At 40.3% G+C, this 23,314-nt stretch overlaps 1 protein-coding gene across 2 annotated transcripts in view; it reads right to left on the bottom strand.

The window, feature by feature from the left end:
* TMEM163 (transmembrane protein 163) overlaps positions 1 to 23,314 on the bottom strand; it is a 68,525-nt gene that overhangs the window by 25,695 nt on the left and 19,516 nt on the right. For both annotated transcript variants that reach the window (XM_083413478.1, XM_083413479.1), the window contains exons 3-4: positions 2,332 to 2,375; positions 824 to 915 (exon numbers count right to left, since the gene is read on the bottom strand). In XM_083413478.1, coding sequence (XP_083269604.1) covers positions 824 to 915; positions 2,332 to 2,375 — 136 coding nt within the window. The remainder of the gene's footprint in view (positions 1 to 823; positions 916 to 2,331; positions 2,376 to 23,314) is intronic.

Genomic DNA, 23,314 nt, shown 5'->3' with positions numbered 1-23,314 from the left:
GTACCATGCCTCAGAGTTTTCCCAGGTAGTTTGGGCCCTTTTACAGTCTGGCCCAAATGAGATGGTGGAACTGATAGTAGCTTGCTGAAAATTGTTCGAAAAGCATTTTGAGGATAAAATTGCTTGCCTCTGCCAGGACCTTGCCTCTACCGTTACAGCATCAAAAGGTGTCCAGGGCACTGTCTAGGCATGTTGTGTTTCAGTTAATAAGGCTTGAGGACATCTGGAATGTGTTTGATTCATTCTAGGTAACCACTTGCACACTTGAACCTCACTGCTTATAAAAACAAGCTTCTAGGCCAGGGAGGTGATTAACAACTCCTGGTGAGAGGGGATGTTCCCTGCCTGCTCAAGGAGACAGTGGTAAGACCACCCCTTTTTAAAAAAAACAAAAACTTCCATGGATCCACAGAATTCAATTGTATCCCCCATGCTGTTTAACATCTACAACCTCTCTATGGAATGGCACACAACCCTTGAGCTCGAGCTTACTGAAAACATATTTCTGCTCCTAGGTTGTTACAGATACTTAATTCCAGTGGGTTATTAATCCTGCCCTGGGTTATCATTTCAATGCGTTGTGTACCTATTTTAAATTTTGTTTCACACCACCTAGAAACTCGTTGTGAAAGGCAGGATAAAAAGGTTTAAATAAATAAGACTTTGTAGTCAGCTGTATAAGAGCAAGAAGGCTCATATCAGTATGGCTATTATGTTGCTAGGAGAACATAAAGAGGAAACTGCCCAGAGAAAGCAGATCCCCCCCCCCACCCTTTATCATCTCAGACTTTGATAAGTGCTAAAAATAACCACAAGTACTCACATGTATTCTCTGTGCGCTGAATGTACTGCAGCTGCATTGCTGTAGCGCCACAGAACTATCACCGATGACAACACATCCAAAGTGGCATCAAACTGGAAAAGATACAGAAGCCATTAAGGGAAGCCATGCTTAAATCAATACACTGCTAACTGTGACACAAGCCTGTAGACTAACTAAGTATAAATCATTTGAATAAAAGCAGGGATAAGCACAGATTAGAGCAAGCTCATCCTTTGTGCCACAAACAAAAGACATGACAGACTTTCAGCTGCATGCACACCACACATCTAAAGTCCTCTTAAAGCACATTCCCCTGCCCCAAGAATCCTGGGAAACGTAGTTTTCACTCACAGAGAAACAATTCCCAGAACTCTTAAACTACAGTTCCCAGGATTCCTGGGAGGAGGGTTTGTGCTTTAAATGGGTAGTGTGAATGCAGCCTTTATTGTGTCAGTCAAGAAAGTGAAAGGAACTTATTCAGTTGTTCCCTACCAGTTTACTACAAGATACCCCTACCACAAAATAAGTTGTTAAATGCTTAATGATCTTTCTACATCCTGCTTGACAAGCATGATGATATTTATGTAAAAAGGAGGAGGAATGTAAATGTAGACTTCTTATTAATTTGGCTACAATTTGAGCATCCACAAGAGGATAGTTTATGGGTAGGGTGCATATGGATACCAAACATGGTGGAAGCGTTTTGCATCCAGATTGAGAGGCAGCTTGTCTCTGAACATCAGTTACTGGAAAGAAGAGGAGGGGGCTGCTTTGCCCATGGTCCTACTTGTGGAGAACACTCCCAGTTGAGTGTTAAAACAATACAGCATTAAATATTAAGAACTTCCCTAAACAGGGCTGCCTTCAGGTGTCTTTTAAAAATAGGATAGCTGCTTATTTCCTTGACATCTGATGGGAGGGCGTTCCACATGGCAGGCGCCACTACCAATAAGGCCCTCTGTCTGGTTCCCTGTAACCTCACTTCTCACATTGAGGGAACCGCCAGAAGGCCCTCGGCGCTGGATCTCAGTGTCCAGGCTGAACAATGGGGGTGGAGACGCTTCTTTGGGTATAGAGAACCGAGGCTGTTTAGGGCTTTAAAGGTCAGAACAACACTTTGAATTGTGCTCGGAAACATATTGGGAGCCAATGTAGATCTCTCAGGACCAGTGTTATATGGTCCCGGCGCCCACTCCCAGTCACCAGTCTAGCTACCACATTCTGGATTAATTGTAGTTTCTGGATCAGCTTCAAAGGTAGCCCCACATAGAGTGCATTGCAGTAGTTCAAGCAGGAGAGACAGTCTGCGGGGTAGGTAGGGTCTCAGCCTGTGTACCAAATGGAGCTGGTAAACAGTCGCCCTGGACACAGAATTAACCTGTGCCTCCATGGACAGGTGTGAGTCCAAAATGACTCCCAGGTTGCGCACCTGGTCCTTCAGGGGCACAGTAACCCCATTCAGGACCAGTGAGTTGTGCAATGTACATTTCAGTTAAGAGACTACTTACAGCAAATCCAAATGATGAAGCACTGTACCTCATTACGGAGACAGCTAAAAGAAAAAGGGGAAAAATACTCTTTTGATCTTTTTGTTCACTGAAGTGAGGAAAAGTTGCAGTTTGAAGAGAAGTAAACAAATAAAATATTACAATATATTCATTAGCAATGGAAGAGACTCCACCAAGCTTCTGTAAATCAAAGGAGGAACAATCTGTCACTTAGGAGAGGCACATGAAAATCATTTTTAACATTTGAGGCTGGAACAGAAGCCAACTAAACATGCAGGTAACACCACTTCTTTTCAAGAAGTAAGCAACTTCACAACAGAGCTTATTCAGAGCAAAGGTGCAACCCAAATAAGTTATCTGGAAATGCCACTGATAAGTCTACAAATTCAGGTGCAAGCCAACACTCCCATTTCTTCTGGTTTCCCTCTCAAAATCAGATCTGAAATTAAAGTGGACCCAGATACGCCAGCCTTATCAAAGAGACCCTAGAAATGGTTAGCTACCACCTCATTCTAACAGCTTACTTGAGAAAGGAAAGATTTGAAAGTGAACAATGGGGACACACTTCCCCCAAAAAACTACTTAATTTTTTAAAGGGGAAGGGGGACAATTGACAGCAGTCTGGTTAGATTTATCTATGAAGAACAAAAGTCTAAAGGTCAAGATCACTGGCTGGCCATTCAGCTCAAAGGACTTGATCCATATTTTCAAGCTACAGGTACTGACTTCTCTAACCAATAGCCAAGGGGTTCAGGACACCTTAGATACAGAAAATGCATACAGTACACTGCTCTGAAATAATTTATCCAATGAATGTTTTACAAACATGTCATTGTGAACTATGGAATAATCAGCATTAACAAATAATGGCTCAATAGCTATTAAAGCCAGGTATTATCCAAATTACCTCAACTTACTGACACTGCAGAGACAATGATGTGGGAAAATACAGCATGTACATTTTGATGCCATCACTACACACAATGGTGCAGTTAGAGAGATTTCAGACTCATTATTTAAGGGTCTTACAGGGAGAGGCCTCTTTAGGTGGCAGTATTAACTTACTTCAAAATATACCCTACCTTTGCTGCATTTGGGGAGCTTCCTGTTGTACCCTCACAGCACCACTGATTGCATCAAGTAGACTTTGATCATTTCCAAACTGTGTTGGCTTTGTTCCAAGTTTTCTTCCACCTACATTCTGGCAATCACACCTCCACTTTGCTGCATGCGGTTGATCACTTTACCATGGGATTTTTACAAGTGCTACTATCAGGAAGGAAGAAATTGTCTGGGAAATAATAATTTTAAAAACCTCTGAAGAATTGTTAAAGTCAACTTTATCATTGGCATTTCCACAGTGGGACTAACCCAAAGGGAACATTTAATTTTCAGCACTGCAACAAGAACAAGTCCTAATTACAACATTCCTGAGCAAAGTAGGAATAATGGGGGTTAATGGAATATTTATCATGCTTGCATCCCACCCATTCTTGACCGTAATAGGGACTGTGCCAAAACACAACAAAAGCATTACACCAGTTCAGAACATCAGACCTGTGCAACATCTTTAGTCTATCTGCAAACCTCCAACAACAGGAACCAAAGCAGCCAAAGCTATTTTGGGCAAGTTTTATGTCCATTTCATAATGATAAAAAAGGAGCACTAGGGAGAAAGACTAGTGCTTGGGATTCTAGGCAAAGAGGTTTATTGAATAGTGAAGCTAATGGAGGACTTAACCTTTCACAAAGCCACAGAGATGGCAAGGCAATCCAAATTTATCAAAAACCCAGTTTTAGGGAGGGAAGACAGCTTTGCTCTACTCCCATAAAAACACGAGAAATAGCCATTTTGAAAAGGGCAAATTCACTCCTCGTGTCTCTGCGGAAACAGCACAAAAGCCAGTCCAGAAAAATTAGCACAGCAATTTTAAAAGCACTCTACAGCACAGCAAAAGGACCACCCTTTCAAGATCACATATGCAAGGGATGGAAAAGTTCACAACATTGGAGGGTTAGTTCAAATAGAGGAACACAGCACCACCACTGCTCAGAAACAGAGCATTTTGCTTGTGTGTTACAAAAAGTGACCACAGCAATGGATGGCAAATATGGTAAAGGCACTGGTTCTCCCAACAACGACTCATTTTAAAATAGAATAAGGAAACAGTATCTCCAGTTTGTTCAAGGGACAACTGCACATGGTGACTTTTGCATTTTCCGCAGGTAGGCAGTTTCTCATGAGTAGCTCAAGCCAGGTAGTATAAGGCAGTAGCCACTGCATATAGTCCAGGGAATGCCCTCTTTTGGATGCTTTGCAACAGAAGCTTTAGAAAGAAACAGTTTGTATTAACTGTGTATGCAGTATGAAGCTGCTAAGCAGGATAATCATTTAGTTTCCAGGTTCAGTTTAAACTGCTGGTTTGGGCCTATAGAGCTTTATGAAGCTCAGGACCCCAACACCTCAGGGAAAATCTTTGTCCATATAAACCTACCTGGATCCTGCATTCATTAGAGACCCTTCTCAGAGTGCCCCCTCCAAGGGATGTGCAGAAGGTCACATTGTGAGAAACACGACGTGTGGAATGCTCTCCCTAGGGAAGCACACCTGGTAGAATCACTGCTATCACTGCTGGCTTTAAGATGCCAGGCTAAGGCATTTTAGTTTATCCAGCCTTTGGGTTGATTTAATTGGGATCATACTATAATAAGATCTCTGGCCTGTTTGCTACCTTTTAGTTCAGTAGAGTAGGTTTTGTCCTTTTTAAAATATTGCTGGAAGAGCACTTTACAGATTCTATCACACATCTCATGATATCACAAGGAATTGCCTAAAGAACTGCAGGAACTGCAGCAGGAATTGCCTAAAGGCAAAACACATGACTGTGACGATCATGCCATTTCATCATGCGCCTACCCTATTACATATAAGGTGGTGAGGTGGAGACTAATTTTCATATCAAAAGTACAGCTTTGTGGTATCAGGATATCTGTGATAGGATTTCCCTGTGTTTTTAAAAGGGCAAATGACTGTGCAGGGGGATTACAATTTGAATCAGGGAGATCTGATCTGATGTTGCAACTGGGCTACACTCCCCCACCCCTAGACTCAATACACCTTTTTCAAAAACATAGACAGAATAATGAAACAACCAGAAACTAAAAATAGAGGCAGAATAGAGAAACAACTCCATCGCCGTCTTTAATTAAGGAAGCTGTACAGAATGTATTTAAAAGGATGAGCCAGATTTGGTTTAATTTTTTTTAAAGTTATCCCACAGCTGACTAGTCAACACTCTAGTAGGATAGTAATGTCCTATCACATGTTTTGTATTACTAGAAACTGGCTACATTCTGATGCAACATTAAGACCTTGGTTGAAAATAACCTATAGTTTAACGCATTCAAGAGATTTGCTCTTCCCAACTCTCAACACGACCATAGAGGAGAGGAAACAACCCCAAAACAAGTCACCGTCTGGCTCGTCATGATGTGTGAACCTGGTTTGTGGTTTGGTTCCTCCAAACAAACCACAAGCATAAACATTGGCTTACAACTCGCAGTTTGTCTGGAGGAAACAAACCATAAGATTCTGACTTGTGTCTTGTTCTATGTGGCACAGTTAGGGGCAGGGAAGGAACTATGGTTTAACATCCTGTGCAAACCAGGCCACAAGTTAAAGGAGGAGATTCACCACTGCTGCTGAAAACCAGAATTCCTCAGCGCTGTAATGTCTAGTCACAGCCTGCGGAAAAACCTAAACATGTGATCCAAATGTCCAGTGAGACACAGTAAGTCACAGTAAGACCATACCTTCTGCAAGCTAAACACAAAATGCCTTGGAATACAGAGAGTGTCTACTAAAACCCACTTCAAAATCAAAGTCTGTTTTCACCTGCAGTTGTCAGAGGTTAAGGATAATTTATATATACTACCTATCAATCTACAAAACAGACAAGTTGCTCCATTCCCAAGACATGCCTAAAAATGTATTCATCCAGCCATTTATCAGAGGGATCAGCATTGCAATATTGAGGTCATGGGGAAAGAAAATAGGTTTAAAAATATATAACAGAGTAGTTGCTTAATTGTTTATATAAAAACTGCTGCTGTTGTTTTTTTCAAAGCTAGATTGACATACTTTTTATAGCCAACACAGTTTTTATAAATATTTAAAAGGTCCACTTCAGATTTGTGATGCAAGCAGAGCACTTTAAAGAAATGAATTGATTTTTCTCATGGCTCCATTATCATTCAATACTATTTACAAGCATTTCTTTTCATGTTCTGCGGTATTATATAAATTTAAACCCAGGACTGTGTGTGTTCCCTGCTCCATATGGGATATGTGCTCGGCTAGAATTTAACAGCCTTAAAAATCTCATTTTTTGTAAGTGCAGCAGTCTGTTATCTTGTTTACCTATGAAGAATGGAATGCAGATATTGCATAGTTAAACAGTCTCAGTTATTTCAGAACCTCTTCCCTCCCCCTTTTCAGAAGAAAATAGAAATAAAGATTTCTAGTGTACTATTTCCTAGATGAGAACCATTAAATACTGCTTCCACATGAGAGTGCCCCACACACTGGTTGTAACATAAAAACTTCTTTTCACGTGGTTCAAACACATTGTGTGCAGATTCTCTAACCCAGTACTAGAGAAAATAAGGCTCTGCAGAAAGTGACTTTCAAGCAGAATAATTTATGCACCATGGCTCTTGAGCAGCCTTCATAATGGAGCCTACTGAAATAAGCAAACCCTAAAAGTGAGTTGACAGATGGTAACAAAAAACATCATAACACAAAACAAACACCAACAACAAACACCTGATTCTTTCAGTCAGGCCACATCACATTGTCTCTGGCACAATGTCTACAACAAGAAGGTGGTACGAAACTGAGAATTCAGTTCTAAAACTTGTGCCCAGCATATGGCCTGATTAAATTTGCCATTGACCTTTCCCTTATGAAGATGTAAATGGCAAAGGCTCAGAATAAAGAAATGCTATGAAACCGAGATGCACTGACCATATTACAGTAGTTTCAGCACCAAACAGGTCTCTCCTGCTTCCCCATTAGTTTAATTGAGTGCAATCTAGTCCCTTTATACTTTCCTGTATTTTAGCCTCAGCACATTCCTTCAAACAAAAACCACCATTTATGGAAGTCTATGTTTTCAAATTAGAGTCTCTACCCAGTAATTTAAAATAAATAAAATTCAGCATAAAAAAACAAAACAAATGGATTTCTATTCTGCTTCTCTTCTTGGAAAAGTCCAAGTCATCTACAAAACAAAACAGACCAAAATAAATCCCCTACATTTTAAAAAGAAAAGGACAAAACTTTAAAACACAGAACTAAGTCAAGGTGCCAGATCATCAATAATGCTGGACATACAATATGTCAAGCAAATGGAATGCCTTCCAGAATTTAAAAGAAGTATGGAAGAGATAAAATTATAGCAATGAGGAAACCAGATGGATGTCTGAGGGCAGAGACCACATCCCAGCCAAATGTACCTTAGACAGAAGACATGCACAGGAAAGGTAAGGGTAATATGGGTCACTTTGAGAGTGCCGGGATGACACATTTTAAACAAGAAGTTAGTTGCTGTTCTTATGAGAAAACAGCAAGTTTCCCTCATAAAAAGACACAGGTCTGACAAGCTCATGCAAATACTTCCCCAGCCAATACCAACTTGCCTTTATCCGTCAGTAGCAAGCAAACATGTGATATTTCTCTTAGACACAAACATGGGCCAATGTTCTTGAGGTGCAACTGACTCAAAGCAAGTACAAAGAACCTGGTACCATCGACATCTTAGACAGAAGCCCCTTTTTATCTGCCAAGTAGGCCTGGATGAAATTTTATCAAAGTAATTTAAAAAACCACATCACAACAAATGCACTGCTTCATCAGAGTTGGATAGCCTAAACTGTAGCAAGCCATTCTTGACCCATAACTATTCTATTGGATGGGACACCATTGATTCAATGGTAGTCAAAAAGAACCTGGCTTTTTCAGAAAACACACACAGCTAGCATACATCATAGAGTGTGACAGACATCTACATTTCTATACAAAGCATTTTAATCATAAATTTTCCCTTAACAAATATGCTTTTATTTGTATCCTTGAGTCTACCACCTCATTGCCTAAAAATGGGCTTTCTAACATGTCCTATCTAATTCAGAACAATTTTTCTTGCAAGTTTCATCCTGCTCTGCAGTAAACCAAGGTGCTTGATTTAAAAGTCAATAGTGAAGGCCAGCTTCCTATTGTGGCAGAGAGAATCACCATCAGTCAAATAATTCCCCAAGAGAATTCTGGGAAATTGACCAGATACACAAGTTAGAGATTGACAAACCTGCAGGGTCGTATTACAAAGGAAGTGATGATTCAGTACAATGTATCATTTTGTATTTAAACTGTTAGGCAGCTGGGATAGCTCAGTCAACAGAGAATGAGACTCTCAGGATCGTGGATTTGAGTCTCATGTTGGGTAGAAGATTCCTGCATTGGAGGGGGTTGGACTAGATGACCCTGGTGTTCCTTCCAACTCTACAATCCTATGATTCTATGTTGCACAATGAAATAACCAATATCATGCTTACAACAAGGTTGTATCTTGCAGGAATGAAGTACAAGCTAAATAATTATACAGCTAAATGCATGAAATATGCACTTTGGTACCAAGGACAGCAACACTGGCACAGGCAAATAAACAATAGCAGCAGTACGCTAACCTAGAAGAAAATTAATTTCAGAGAATCTCCTTGACCTTTCAGCTGCATGTCAATCCTCACTGCATTGTGAAGCTGTGAATAAGTAAATGTTTCATGTCCATCTCTCTAGCACAGCAGGTCTCATCACCACATAAAAGCTTTGTCAATAAAACACATACATATCTGGCAAGGCATAGAGCCAGGCATACTTCCAAATTTCTATGCAAAATATCTTAATTGCACTGTCTCTTAATATGGTGTCGTTTATATCCTGTGATCAGCAGCATGTGCCCTTCGGACCAGATTAATCAAATCCCTCTGTTCTGGGCTGTTTCACAGGGTTTCACTCTCCTTAGAACAGATTTTATTTATTCATTGATTTTCATCACACTTCCTCTTAATGACAGAGGTGGCGTACAAATTTTAACAAAAGTAAGAAAAGCCATGATGTGTCATAACAAATATGCACTGCAGCAGATCAAACAGGCACAGTTAATTACTATTCAACCCCAAAACTAATTTAAATAAAAGGCCTTACACTTCTCTAAAAGTGAAGGATCATGTCCACTGGCACATATATATTTACAGATGCTTCCTCGGGGCTGGAACTGATAAAACCCTATTCCTGGGATAGTTGGATTTCACAGTCCTATAATGGAGACAGTCAGTCAGGTCATTTACCCATAGCAGTGACTAAAGGAGAAATTAGCTCTGGGAGGAGTGCAGAGACAAGAAGTGCCATGGCGCACCTGTAGCAGCAAAAACCAGACTCCTTCATCTGCCACAGCTGCAAAACCTGTCTCTCCTGTATTGGTCTCTACAGCCACAGCAGGGGCCCTAACTCTCCAAAGGTTTGACTTCACCCATAAAGGCACACTCTTCCATTGTCTCCCAAAACAAACAGATGCCAACAATTAACATGTTCGTGTAATCTGGTGCAGGTAACATCGGCTAACTATGCCTGACTACTGCAGTTTACATGCCTGACCACAAAATGCTATTTAGCCGTCTAATCACTATGTTTAAAGTAGGCAGGCAATCATAAATCGGCCTTCATTTACTTGGTTCAATTGGATTAATGAGCTTCTTAGCCTGTAATCCATACCACGCAGTGTTAAATTAAACTGAGGTGGGAGTAAGATCTGCCAGATTGGGTTTGGGTGGGTTTTTTTTAATTTAAAAAACACACCAAAAGCTTTTACCACACTGGGAAAACCAATTAGCATTAATAATTCATTAATTCATTAGCACACTTCATGGATTATGTGCAGCTAAATTTTAGTTGAATATTCAAATTAGGGCTAGCCAAAGCCCTAAGATTCAGATATTAGTATTTATGAATGCATAAAGGAAATGATAGATTGAACTTGTAGTAGTCTTATATAACTGAGTAATTCTAAATGCATATGTTTTGATGGGATATTTTATTGGTTTTTCTTTTTTAAATAAGTTATCACAACAGAATTTTTTACAATTTTTTAAACTGAAATGTTAAAGCCAAACATTGAAATAGTACCCACAGCTCATATCACAATACAGAAACCTGCATAATTAAATTCTATCATGCCATCAGAGCTACACATGGTTTTAAGAAACAACCAGCCTCCCATTAAACATGCAAATCCTGTTTTGAAATTTGTAGAAATTTTAAAGCACTTTGCAATATGGCAATACAGAGTAGAGGGAGGTTACCATTCCAAGAAAAAGATCAAACAAAAAGTCATAATGGGCATGTGTTGGTAGTTAGACATGTTCCTAAAATGAGTCTGAAGTGCATATCTATATGTATACATATCTGGTGGTATTCAACTATGTTTTACTCAGAGTAAACCTACTGAAATTAACAGCTCTAACTTAGGCTGTGTACATACACCCCATTTAAATTTGCATCCAGTGTACTCCCATCTCTATTTTGTGAAGCCATGCACACACAACATTAGCCATAATCCACATTTATCCCGCAGCTTGATAAATATTGTGTTTTCCTGAGTTTTTCCCAAACCAGCTTCAGTTTGATTTGAAAATGGGATGCTTTCCTGAGCAAATTGCAGGTTCCAAAGGTCTTCTCCAGATTAGCACCAGAGTGGGGCAAAGGGGGCTAAATACCCCCTTCCCACAAGACAGGCAGCAGGATCAAGTCCTTTTTCTGTTAGAAGTCATGTATGTTAAGGCAGAGATATTTTATGTATCCTCTAGCTTGGCCATCATCTTCTCTCTCCCCTCTACTCCTTTCTAAACAGTCCTGAACATGTGAAATGTTAATTGAATTACTGGTGAGCAATTTAGTCGGTATAGCAATGCATTAAAAGCTATAACAAACATGTTGTCTTATTCAGCCCAATATCTCTTTCTTTGAGGAGTTAACAACCTTCAGGTCATTTTGTGCTTGGTGAGCAGATGTAGAGTTGCTATATGAACTGTGGGTGCATCGTTAATTTAGTCTAAATACATGCAGAAACAGCAAAGATGAATGCTGGATTTATATTGAAATCTGCAGTAAAAATAAGTTCTAGTATCAGCTTTTTATGTTTATTTTAGCCACAATCATTTGCTGAGCAGGTAAAGGAGTAATGAAAGGATGCAACGAATATAAAATATTTCTCTCTCATATACAGTTATTTGCTTCGTGCTAAATATTTGTTCTCTAAATATTTTAATCACTTCTAGAATAAATAAAACATGATGACTGACTGAGCCAGGATACCTTGGTTATTATAATTACTCCTCTTTTGTATCATTCTATTCATATGAAATAACCTGGGTTTTAATTAGTTAGAAATAAACTCTGCTTCAGATATGACAAGCTGCAAAGCCCAATTAAATAGATTGACAATATGTTGGCATGACACTACAAGACTTTCATTGTTTACAATGGATCTTAAGCCCAAAGAGCTGTGATATGATACAGAAATGCAATATTCTTGACAATATTTATTTTTGCATTCTGTGGCGACAGGGGCTCCAATTTTGATCAGAAGAGCATACTAGTGAGATGGAGTTTAACCTTTTCCCCCTGCACTATTTTTCTGGTCTAAATCTCCTCTGCACCTGAAGCTGTGATTAGCCCTGCTGGGAAACAGTGCAGAAAACAGGTACCAGTATTTTCCCCAGAGAGGCTAATGATGACTTCAGGGCAGGAGATGTTCAGTCAGGAAAAGAACACTGGAGCCACTGCTACAGCAATCAATCACTGAGGCCACCAGTGCCTGGATTACCATGGCCAAGTTATCTCTGTCCAGGAATGGTTGTAGCTATAAGTCAGAGCTGGTGAAAGATATCCCTAGGAACTGAGATCACCTGGGCCTCTAGAGAAAAAGATGAATCCTGGTGTATTTCCAGTCTATGCACCTAATTCTATAGACAAGTGCGACCACATTCAGAATGCATAACTGACCTCTCCAGTCCAAGGCTTGCAAAAATATACTCGACTCACATGCAGTGGAGAAATAGATACTGGTAGCATCTCACTCCAAATCCCCTAATGACCACTCTCAATGCTAAACAGCTTTGGTGGCAATATAGTTACTTGTGGCACCCCATGACATAATTGTCAGAGAGCTGAATAGCATCCCTCAACACTAGTTTGCAAAATGACTCCACTGGAGTATAGCACCCCTGATGCCCATCCCATGGAGTCAATATGGATACCATGTTGATGGTGTCAAAAGCCACAGAGAGATGAAACAAGAGGAAGCAGGGTCACACATACCCTCTCTCTTTCAATAAAGGTAATCCACCAGAGTGAAGGACAGTTCAGTCCACAAACCCAGACTGAAAAAGGTCTAGATCAGGCATTCCCAACCTTCGGCCCTCCAGATGTTTTGGATTACAATTCCTATAACCCCTGACTACTGGTCCTATTAGCTAGGGATCATGGGAGTTGTAGGCCAAAACATCTGGAGGGCCACAGGTTGTGGGTGCCTGGTCTAGATAAAATCAGTGTCTTCCAGGAATGCCTGTTAATATGGGCAAAGACCTAAGACTTCAGGAGCCACACAATGCACAATATGCGCTCAAAGTGTTGAATTATTCCTACTTTTAGAACAGCAAATGTACCTTGATATCTCTCATCCTATTTCCTGCTGCACTTTAGGCAGACCTACGTGTGCTACATGAGTTTGACCAAACTGCGGGAGGCAGTAGAAGACAGGCGTGCCTGGCGTGCTCTGGTCCATGAGGTCACGAAGAGTCGGACACGACTAAATGACTAAACAACAACAACCTGTGCTACTGCTAACACCAACATTCAACATGTAGAAATGCTGAGTTCTGCAAACTGCATGTGCATATTTGCGATACTTTGCATAATTTATTCTGCTTCTACCAAGACACTAAGAAGGCAGGAGCCACACATGGCACAAGAGCCAACACCCACAACCACTGTGTTTCCATCTTTCTTCAAGTACATAAAACCCAGGTCAGCAGTTTCAAATTAGCGTAACCCCTTTTCCCTTTTTCTTTCTTAAATGAAATAAATAAATAAAGAAGGAAATAATAATATCAAGTTTCCCAGGAGTCAGTCTTTTTAATTAATTTCTACACTCACTCTGCAGAATCACAACACATATAGCTTGAGTATGCTTCTGTTGGCAGAGAAGGCAGGCTAATTCTTACATTTCTGTAAACTACCAACAAGGCGCCATCCCTTGCTTCAAACAAGTCACATTATAGTCCTTTGTTTTTGTGTGTGTTATTTTTTTAAAAGGGTAATAACTACCCCACAGTGCATTGCTCCACCTTTTCCATCCTTGCTGAAAGAACAGCAGTTGTTAATGCCAACTATATGGTTGGCTTTTCAAATCGTTTGCAAACTTTTGCATAAAGGAAAATTGCACAGTTGGCAGCTTAATGGATGTTTACTACAGTTCTAAATACAACTTGAGAAATTATGCATATCAAATGTGTTTGTAATTGCATGATTTATTGTGGACTTCATGTAAATATTCATGTAAATTGACTTCAGTCAATAGCCAGTTACTGCCATTAAAAACGTATTCAAGACTGCATGCTCAAGTCAGCACACACTCACCCTTCACTTTGTTATTAAGCAAGGAGAATGTTACCAGAATTGTTTGTTTTCTTAAAGCACATTTATACAAGCTGTTATCAGGCAGTTTCTGTAAGCTTACAGCAACATGCTTTACTCAATAATATATATTTCAACCAACCTGATTTGCCTAGGACAGACTACCTCAACATCACAAATGATGGAACCAGCCAAGGGCGTAAGAGATTAAAAAAGACTATAGAAGACTTAGAAAATTTAAGGTGGCTTTGAAATGATCTCTTCACTCTCGCTGGATTTATTTTTATTTGACAACATTTATTAACTTCTTAATAGGCAAAGTTTACAATTGGTTTGCATAAAAACAATATAAAATGGTCATTAAAATACAAATCAAACTTTAACCAACCTTAAAAAAAAAAAGTTGACAAAATAATATTTATCAATGTACAAACTTCAAAATAGCACATTGGCGTAGACTTGCCTAAACAATTTATTGTTTTAGCAAGCCTTTAAAAATGTACAGTAAAGGTGCCTGCTTAATATTAATCTGCAGGGAGCTCCAGACAACAGGTGCTGTCACACTGAAGGATCAATTACTTGCAAAAGAATAACAGAATTGGAAGGGACCCCAATGGTAATCTAGTCCAGCCCCCTGCAATGCAGGAAACTCCTCATTATACGGCATTTGCAAAACTGCCAGTTACACAGGTTGAAGCTGTTGAGTGGATGAGCAAGGTAAACTGGTCCCAAGCTGTTACGGGTGTTACTAATAGTAGCACCTTGAATTTGGCCCAGGGCCATGCGTGTTCTATGCTGACAGAATCTCATTCCCACCGATCATGCTGCAGCATTCTGCTCTAACCGCAGTTTCCAAACAAAGTGAGGGAAGCCCCATACAAATTGCACTGCAGTGATCCAATTTTTAAAGACACTAATGCCTGGGTCTACTGTGCTCAAGCTTTCACAGTCCAAGAATGGCCATAGATATTGTTCCAGCAGAAGCAGATAAAAAGGCATTCCTAGCCACTGAGACCTCACAGGCCTCCAGTGACAAAGTTGGATCCAGAAGGATCCCCAAACTGTGATACCTGCTCCCTCAGGGACAATCAATTGGCCAATTTCTTAGACATGGGAATCACTCGCCTACAGGGCCTGGTTACAAGCTGAGTAATGAGCAGCACTATTAGAGACTCATATGCAATTAGGAGAGAGACTTTCCTCTCCCAGTTTCCAGGATCCAGGCTTTAATTCATAATTTTAACAAGCTTTAAAAAAAATAATCAAACATTTGATAAACCCGTTCACAGTTGTGGGGGGTGGAAGGACAAACAAAACTGAAAAAGCAGTTTCTCCCATTCATAATTCCAAGAAATTTACTGAATATTTTAATACAGGACATCTCTCAGAACAGACGGTTCAGGGATTAGCCATTCTGTTACTGTGGTAGGCTTTTTTTTTTTTTAACCATCTCCCGCCCCCACCATCCTACCCAAATTCTGCTTGTTGCTAATCCTTCCTTCTCATCTAAACCTGCTTGGGTTGTTGCCTTGGAAAGGAGAGTAAATACACAGGATAGTGTGTGCATTGCTGTGATGAATGAAAAAATCTTATCTAATGATTAATAAGAAGGTCGAGTTTTAGCATGTTTCATTGATCTTCGGAGCTGGCATCACTTTATAAATTCCCTGTGATCTTTTCTGCTTTATTTGTTCATCACATCTGATGGAGACATAATACAACTGAACTCAGGGCTGCTCAAGCAACATTGCTTGTATTTAAATGTCAGCAGCTGCACACTTGACTAGTTAATATGCCACCACAATCCTGCACCCAAACCTGTTGTGATGTTGATTTGCAACAATGCATGGGAATATTTGGTTATTTAGAATGCTCAATAGTGAAAATTCAGAGCATCCTATACTTTTCGCTTGCTTTGAATCTAAGGCTAGACAGAAGTATTTTGATTTAAAAACCATTATGCTGGCAGCTCTGAAAAAGACATTCTGTTGGAGTACTTTATTAATCAAATACTGTACACCTTCTTTGGTATTCCCAGTGTGCCAGATTTGCTGCTTCCATTTCTGAGGAATGAAAGGCTTTGAACCTGCTCAGCCTGATGAGACAATGAGACAATGGTCCAAAGTCCCTCTGTGACGTAAGCACCGCAGACTCCAGATGATTTCTACTGGCTGCTGCCTGAAGACAGCAACATGGGAGGCAATGAGAGGTGAAAGGTGATGTTGCAAAGCTTTGTCAAAAGAGAGACTTCGTGTTCAATTATATGTCAAACTGGCTTCCAGGTATATAGATCTTGACTATTAATACACTATTAACTGTAGTCACTCTTTCTTTTCTTTATCTTAAAGGATTCTGCTTGGCTACAAGGCATTGTGAGCTTGCTACATTTTGTAGCCTGCAAAGGTCAAGTGTTTGCAACAAAAAGGAGAATACTGTGAAACTTAAAGCAGGTCAAATGCGCTCAGTGTTAGTTCACAAGTTTCCATAGCTCCAGTAGCCAATTAAAACCTTATTTATTTTTTACTGCTAAAATAGAGGAATGTGAGCGTGGGGGTTTTTTTGACAAGGGGAGAGGGGAGAATTCAACAGCAGTAACAGAATCTCAAACTCTAAATGCTTAATTGGGTACAGATTTGTGTGTTATAGAATTGTATTGCTCTTAATCATATAGTCTTATTTTTGTGAGCGCAGACCTGGGACTGTATAGTGAAGAAATAAATTTTGTAAATGAACTATTTCCAGTGTTTTTCCTTTAATAAATCATAGGAAATGCGTTTGCAATATTGTGAAGAGAGAGTGAAGAGAGAGAACCAAATTCAAAATAAAATAAAATAAACAAGGTGAACTGGGGAGAAAAGGGGCTCATGAAATGGCTCAAAAACAGAAGTCAAGAAAAAGGAAAAACTCATGGGGTGGGTAATTTGTTTTATAAAGGGCTGCATAAGCATTTCATCATCTGAAAATATCAGAGAAGCATTCAGCATCCAACAAACAAAAGGCAAGTAGAAAGTAAGGAAGGATGAAGGTATTTTGACAGGGAGGCTATGACTTTAGGGATATGACAGACACTAATAAGTGTATGCATCTCTCATAACAGTTTCCACACAGTTCAATTTGCAGCTGACACACAAGCCAGAAAAATGTTTGGCATTTTTTCCAGCAGCAAGGAATCACCATTTCAGCTTTAAGAAAAAGCAGCTACCTTCCCTATCAAAAAATCTTTCTGGGAATACTATCTAGATCCCCCAAATCAAATGGAACGCAACCAGACATTCTCTGGGAAGCCAACATGCTTAGATCTAAACCAGGCATAGGCAAACTCGACCCTCCAGATGTTTTGGGACTGCAACTCCCATCATCCCTGATGACTGGTCCTGTTAGCTAGGGAGAGAACGTGTATCTGCCCACATGGCACATCAGTCATGGTAACTGAATAACTGTTTAAGCCCCCCCCCCCCCCAACACATGGCACGCTGCACTGTATATGTTCATGAAAACAAGCTCCAGTTCCCATTTGTTTTTTTAAAGGACAAATTAAAATTTAATATTTGATCTTTTAATATTTATTTCTAATTAATCAAAAACATAATTTAGTAACATATAGAAAGTAAAGGTGGTAAATGCAAGTGAATATAAATTGAAATTGAACACACATGCACACAGTATAAATCTGGGTTTTTACATGTTTTGTGGATCCTTTCCCCTTTTCTATAAACCTTGGAACCTCCCTCTTGTGCACAAGTGTGCCTTTTAGCTACACAAGCACTGGCACTCATGCCTGAAAAATAAGAAACAGAGGTAATGATGTCATAAAAACTATGAACCCCAATATTGCTCTCAACTCTCTTGTTTTCTGCAATACATTCCAAATTAAGCACTGGCAGCTGGCACCCATCTTAGTTGTTTATCTCAAGGTAAAAGTACAGAACAGGTGTTGCCATTTCAGAACTATATTTCATTCTTCATAGGTTCTAGAGCTCTAATGCTGGCATGTTCAAATGTAGTAGGACTATGCATTTGGACCTTTTAAACCACAAGCACTTTGAATTGAACCCAGAAACAAAGTGGTAGTCAATACACCTGACTATACACCTCTCTTTGCTAGACCTTATCAGTCACTATGGATCAGAATCGTAGAGTTGGAAGGCACCCCAAGGGCCATCTAGTCCAACCCCCTTGGATGCAGGAATCTCAACACATGGTTCCCCATCCAATTTGAAGACATACCAGACCCTGCTTAGCTGTGCAAATGTGCTAGCCATTTTATTGCTGTACCACTCAGTCTCCCACATGACAGAAGGGGATACTTACTACTATACTAAGAAATGCTATGTTCTAAATGATAGAATATGCAGCAACACAAAGTTGCAGTGACCCAGGGTCCTTGTTTATGGTTGCAATAACTTGATACAAATATCACTCTGACATCAACAGAAAAAACTGGGTCTTCCCCCCCCCCCCCCCACACATCTGCTCTGGGTTTTTCCCCCCATTGGCTCTTCTATTCTATTCTATAATGAAGTAGCTCTCAACTTACTTCAAGGACTCTCAGCCTTCTAAGTCATTATTCCAATATTATATTATCACATACAAGACATGATCGATTAAACCATCACTGAAATCACAGACGATCACTAGTGTTTGCTAGGTGTTGCACCATAAAATATCACTTACAGCATAAAAATAAAATTAACCAAAGTTCATCCAATCTAGTTTAATCTTCAGTGTAGATTAGCTTCTATAGAAGGCACAGTAAAAAAAAATTTGAAAAAGGCATTCTGGCTACTGCATCAAAGTAGCAAGATCTACCAGGGTGGTGCATTCTCCTTCCCAGGAACAGTACTGTTGCAACAGAAAAACCAGCAGAGCCCCAGTCATTGGCCAAAGGAGAAACTTGCTTTCTGCTGTCTGCCACAAAGAACTCTATTACTGTCAGATGCCCTGAACTACAGAAATGAGACACTCTCCCAACAGCCTAAAGGACCACTGTTTAGTTTCACTGTTTCTACCCAAGCAAAATCTCCAGCAAGCATCTGCCAGGCCCCAACTGAATATAAAAATGCATTCACAATACTACTTTTTCTGGCTTGTCAAGCTGATCTCCCTCGTATCTTTACTTCCTTTCCCTTGTCAGTCTTTCATTCTGCAAGCCTAACACCACAGTCTTTTCCTCATTTTCATTTACCGTATGTACCGTACCAATCATAGCACTACATTGTACCAATAGATGTGAATCGCTTCAAGAGACCATTTTTGTCCAAAAAAATGGCATTAAAAATTAAACGCTTGAGCCAATTGCTCAAATCTACGGTTCAGGTGCATGCTTCACATTCATGCTTATGCAGAGGTTTATTCTATGTCTAAACAATGTATTGTGTGAAGCATCCTCTACACATTCAGTAGCTTATCGTTTCCCAGATGAATTTATATTAACAGAAATAAATTCAACATCTTGTGATATTTCTGAACCTTGATATGAGGGAAGCACCATAAAATAAAGTTTTGTCCAAATATCTAGCTATATCCTAAAGCATGGAAGAAGAACCTGCAGCCCTCCAGATTATATCCAGCTACAACTCCCCATCATGTCTGATCATTGTTCATGCTGGCTGGGGCTGATGGGAGCTGGACCCCAACAATATCTAAAAGGCCACAGGTTCCCTATCCATGTACATGGTTGGGGAACCTTTTTCAGCCCAAGAGCCACATTCCCTTAAGAATAATCTTTCAGGAGCCATATGCCAGTGTTGGGTGGGACCAGAGGCTAAGTGGGCTTCACCTTTGTACAGTCATTTCTACACACCCGTTTGTCTTCCATCAGTACAAGCAAGAGGTATTGTCAGGATCCAAGGACACATTCCAGCCATGCAAGAACACTTTGGTAGAGAGCTGAGGGCCAGGTACAGAGTTGTGGAGGGCTGCAGCCCCCTGCCGCCACCGGCCAGAGATTCCCTACCTCCATACTAGAACAACCTGCCTGATATTCCTGTACTCACAGAAGAGTAGGGAAGAAAAAAGGAGTGGGAAGAGACTGACACTGGTATAGATAAACAGAAGGGATATAAGCACCAAAAAAAATCTAGTAGCAGTTTGATGTTTGACAAGGAAGTATGAATAAAATGGAGTCATGTGTATGGAATTAGGGAATACAATTTTATTCAAGCAATATTTGCTCTATTAAAATAATCCATCAAGAATAAACTGACAAAGTCATTGTTGTCTGGGGAGATTGCTTAACTATATTAAAGGTTTATAAGTGCCACATTTGTAAATTCATCTTTCCTGCAGTAGACTACACAATAAAAGATAGCGTATGCTAACAGATATTAGCAGCTGTAAAGAAGTGCAAGAATAGCTTCCAGGAGGAAAACGTTAGTTAGATTATGTTCATATCTAGCTCCTTCTTGTCTTTTACAATTACAGTTTCTTCTGACTTCCTTCTGGTTTCTGCTGTAGCATTCTTAAGTGAAAACTGTCAAATTTCCCCAAGGCAAGTGTGCTATATGCAGCACAGTCTGGCTCCAGAGATCTTCAGCCAATGTGGTTCAGTCAACACTATATTCCAGGTGGATTAAGTATGTGCCGAAGAATCACATTTATCCATTGTCCAGATTTGTAGCAGCATGGCTTCTGGTCATGCTTCAAAATGATGAGCAGCATAAATATTGCCTCCATTGTTCCACCTAACGCTATCCATGCCATAATTACTATGGAAAAATTGCTATGGAAATAAGCAAGTGGACTATTGCTACACAAACATCCTCTAGTTCCTCAGCCAACATTTCTACTCTTCTACTGGCTGGCTTCCCCAACCTGGTACGCTCCAGTGTTTGGGACTACAACTTCCACCGGCATGGCCAACAGCCCAATGCTGCCCATCAGAAAGGAAAGCAGCATTAGGGTATGATGCAAACTGGCTCAAGGAGCGCAATGCCATATTGTAGTCCTCTGGAAATCTCATGCCAAGGGGTGTGTGGCCATTCCACACATGCATGCACAGATCTAACCCTTGTTAGATGCTTGTGACATATGAAATACATAAGCACTGTTTCTGTTCATGAGGGCTCTGTTGGGATTCTTGTTCCTGCTCTGAATTTCAAGGGAAGTCTGTTTGTAGCCTCTGCCTTGTGTGCCAGAGCTGCTGTAGATCTTGCCTGCCTGCCTGCTTGCTTGTAGAGTACAGAAAGCTGCTCCTGTCTTGGTCACCACCACCCATTCTCACTGGGTGGACATGTAAAGTGAGTGTTGGCCAACTTGAAATCACCACCTTGCTCCACCTGTACAGGAGGAGTTTTCCTCCCTATTATAGTGCTCAGCTATAATAAAACTGCTCCCTGCTCTTCAGAGACCTATCTATGAACAGCAGAGGAGACAATCTTCCTCCTCATCATGGCACTGGACTGAGTAGTATCTTGTCGCAGCTGCTGAAACTGCTGCAGGCGCTGTGCAAAATTTCCAGCTCCAGGACACAATGAGAAAGGAAACCATGTCCTTGGGTCTAAAAGGGATTATGGCAACTTTGCTCTCCACTGTGGCACTGGACTGGAAAATAATAGTTCTTCAAGCAGCATATGGGTGCCTTGGGAGCTGCAGGTCAGAGAGGAGGAGGAAGAAATTTTGGCTGGCTTTGTAGGAGCAGCGATATCAGGGCTTGATGTCACCACCACCATTGCCTGCCATTTCAAAATGGACAGAGAGCACACCACAGACACCAGAACTTGTAAATGTCTCCCTCTCACACAACACTAGAACTCAAGGATATTCGATGAAGCTGAATGTTGGAAGATTTGGAACAGAGAAAAGAAAATACTTCACCATGCTGTGTATTCAAAACTATGAAAATTGCATATTTACAACTATGGAACTTGCTTGCCCAAGAGACAGAGATTGCCATCAACTTGCATGGCTTCAAAAGAGAACTAAGACAAATTCATGGATAATAAGGCTATTAATGCCTACTAGCCGTGATGACCGTGTTCTGCCTCCACTGTCAGAGGCAGTATGCCACCGAATACCAGTTGCTGCAAACTGCAAGTGGGCAGAGTACATGTCCAGCTTACAGGATTCCCACAAGCAACTGGTTAGCCACTGTGAAAACAGGATCCTGGACTAGATGGGCAATTGGCCTGATACTGCAGGCTTGTCTTATGTTCTTATGTACAGCAAAATAAAGAAAACTCATCATGATTTTATTTCTTTTAAGAATATTGAGATATATGGTTGCTCAGTTTCACCAGTATATGCAAACGTCTGGATCATCTGAGACGTTATAGAACTTCAAGCTCAGTAATGGCAAAACTCAAAGTGGGGAAGTACTTTTGTTTTTACATGTCTTCATTGTTGCTTTGGAGCTACACTGTATCTTTCGTCCTTCCAGGCTGTGACGCTTTGTGATTAACACATTTGATTCTTTGTTTTCTGTTTCCTTTTGTTAAGTTTGTACTTTAACAAAACCAATTAAATATTATAAGTGAAAAAAGAGAAAACAAGCAGTGGGGCAGTGGCAGGGACCTTGATCACCAGCTTTTCCTGAGCCATCTACTGCAATTTATGTAACCAGCAAATTTGTAACCACGGTGCCAAGTGGTTTATTGAAAAGACTTGGGAGGCTAGATCAGGGCTGGGGGTCAGCACTTCACCACACCAGCTGCAGGTACACCATCCACTACCCTACTTTCTCCTCTAGTATAGCAAATTAATCTAGAGCAGGGCATATTTGTCAGAGCTGTAACAGCTACCTAGTGCTAGTTCTGGGTTTAACCACAATACGACACACTTAGGGAAGAAGACTATATAACACCAATCTCATGTATTAGACATGCATTAGAGAAAGACTGTTGTGACAAGGTGTGTGCCTTGTCTTGCTAAAAGGATGTTCTTAAATCCCTTTCCATTAAACAGGATATCTAGAGCATAGGATATAAACTAACAAGCGGGTCAGCTGAAGGAAATCCCAAGAGGGGGGAAAATGCACAGATTACATTTGCACGTTTGTTCATTCATTCATTCATTCATTCACTCATTGCCTGGTAATGCATGCCAGATAATGAATGCTACTGAATTAAATAAAATTGCATTCAGCAAATGAATAGTCTACCTGCTGTGATATCCCTTGTTCTTCTTATCATTCCACTGTTTCTTGTAATCATTTTTATTTCATTTGCATTACCCGCTATTCCTGTTGTATTTTCCTGTCTAGAAATCCCCCTCAATGTATCTTATCCAATCCAGCAC

This window comes from Podarcis tiliguerta (assembly GCF_965153285.1).
Source record: "Podarcis tiliguerta genome assembly, chromosome: 1".
NCBI classification, from domain to species: Eukaryota; Metazoa; Chordata; class Lepidosauria; order Squamata; family Lacertidae; genus Podarcis; species Podarcis tiliguerta.
This window is presented reverse-complemented; position numbering and strand designations above follow the sequence as displayed.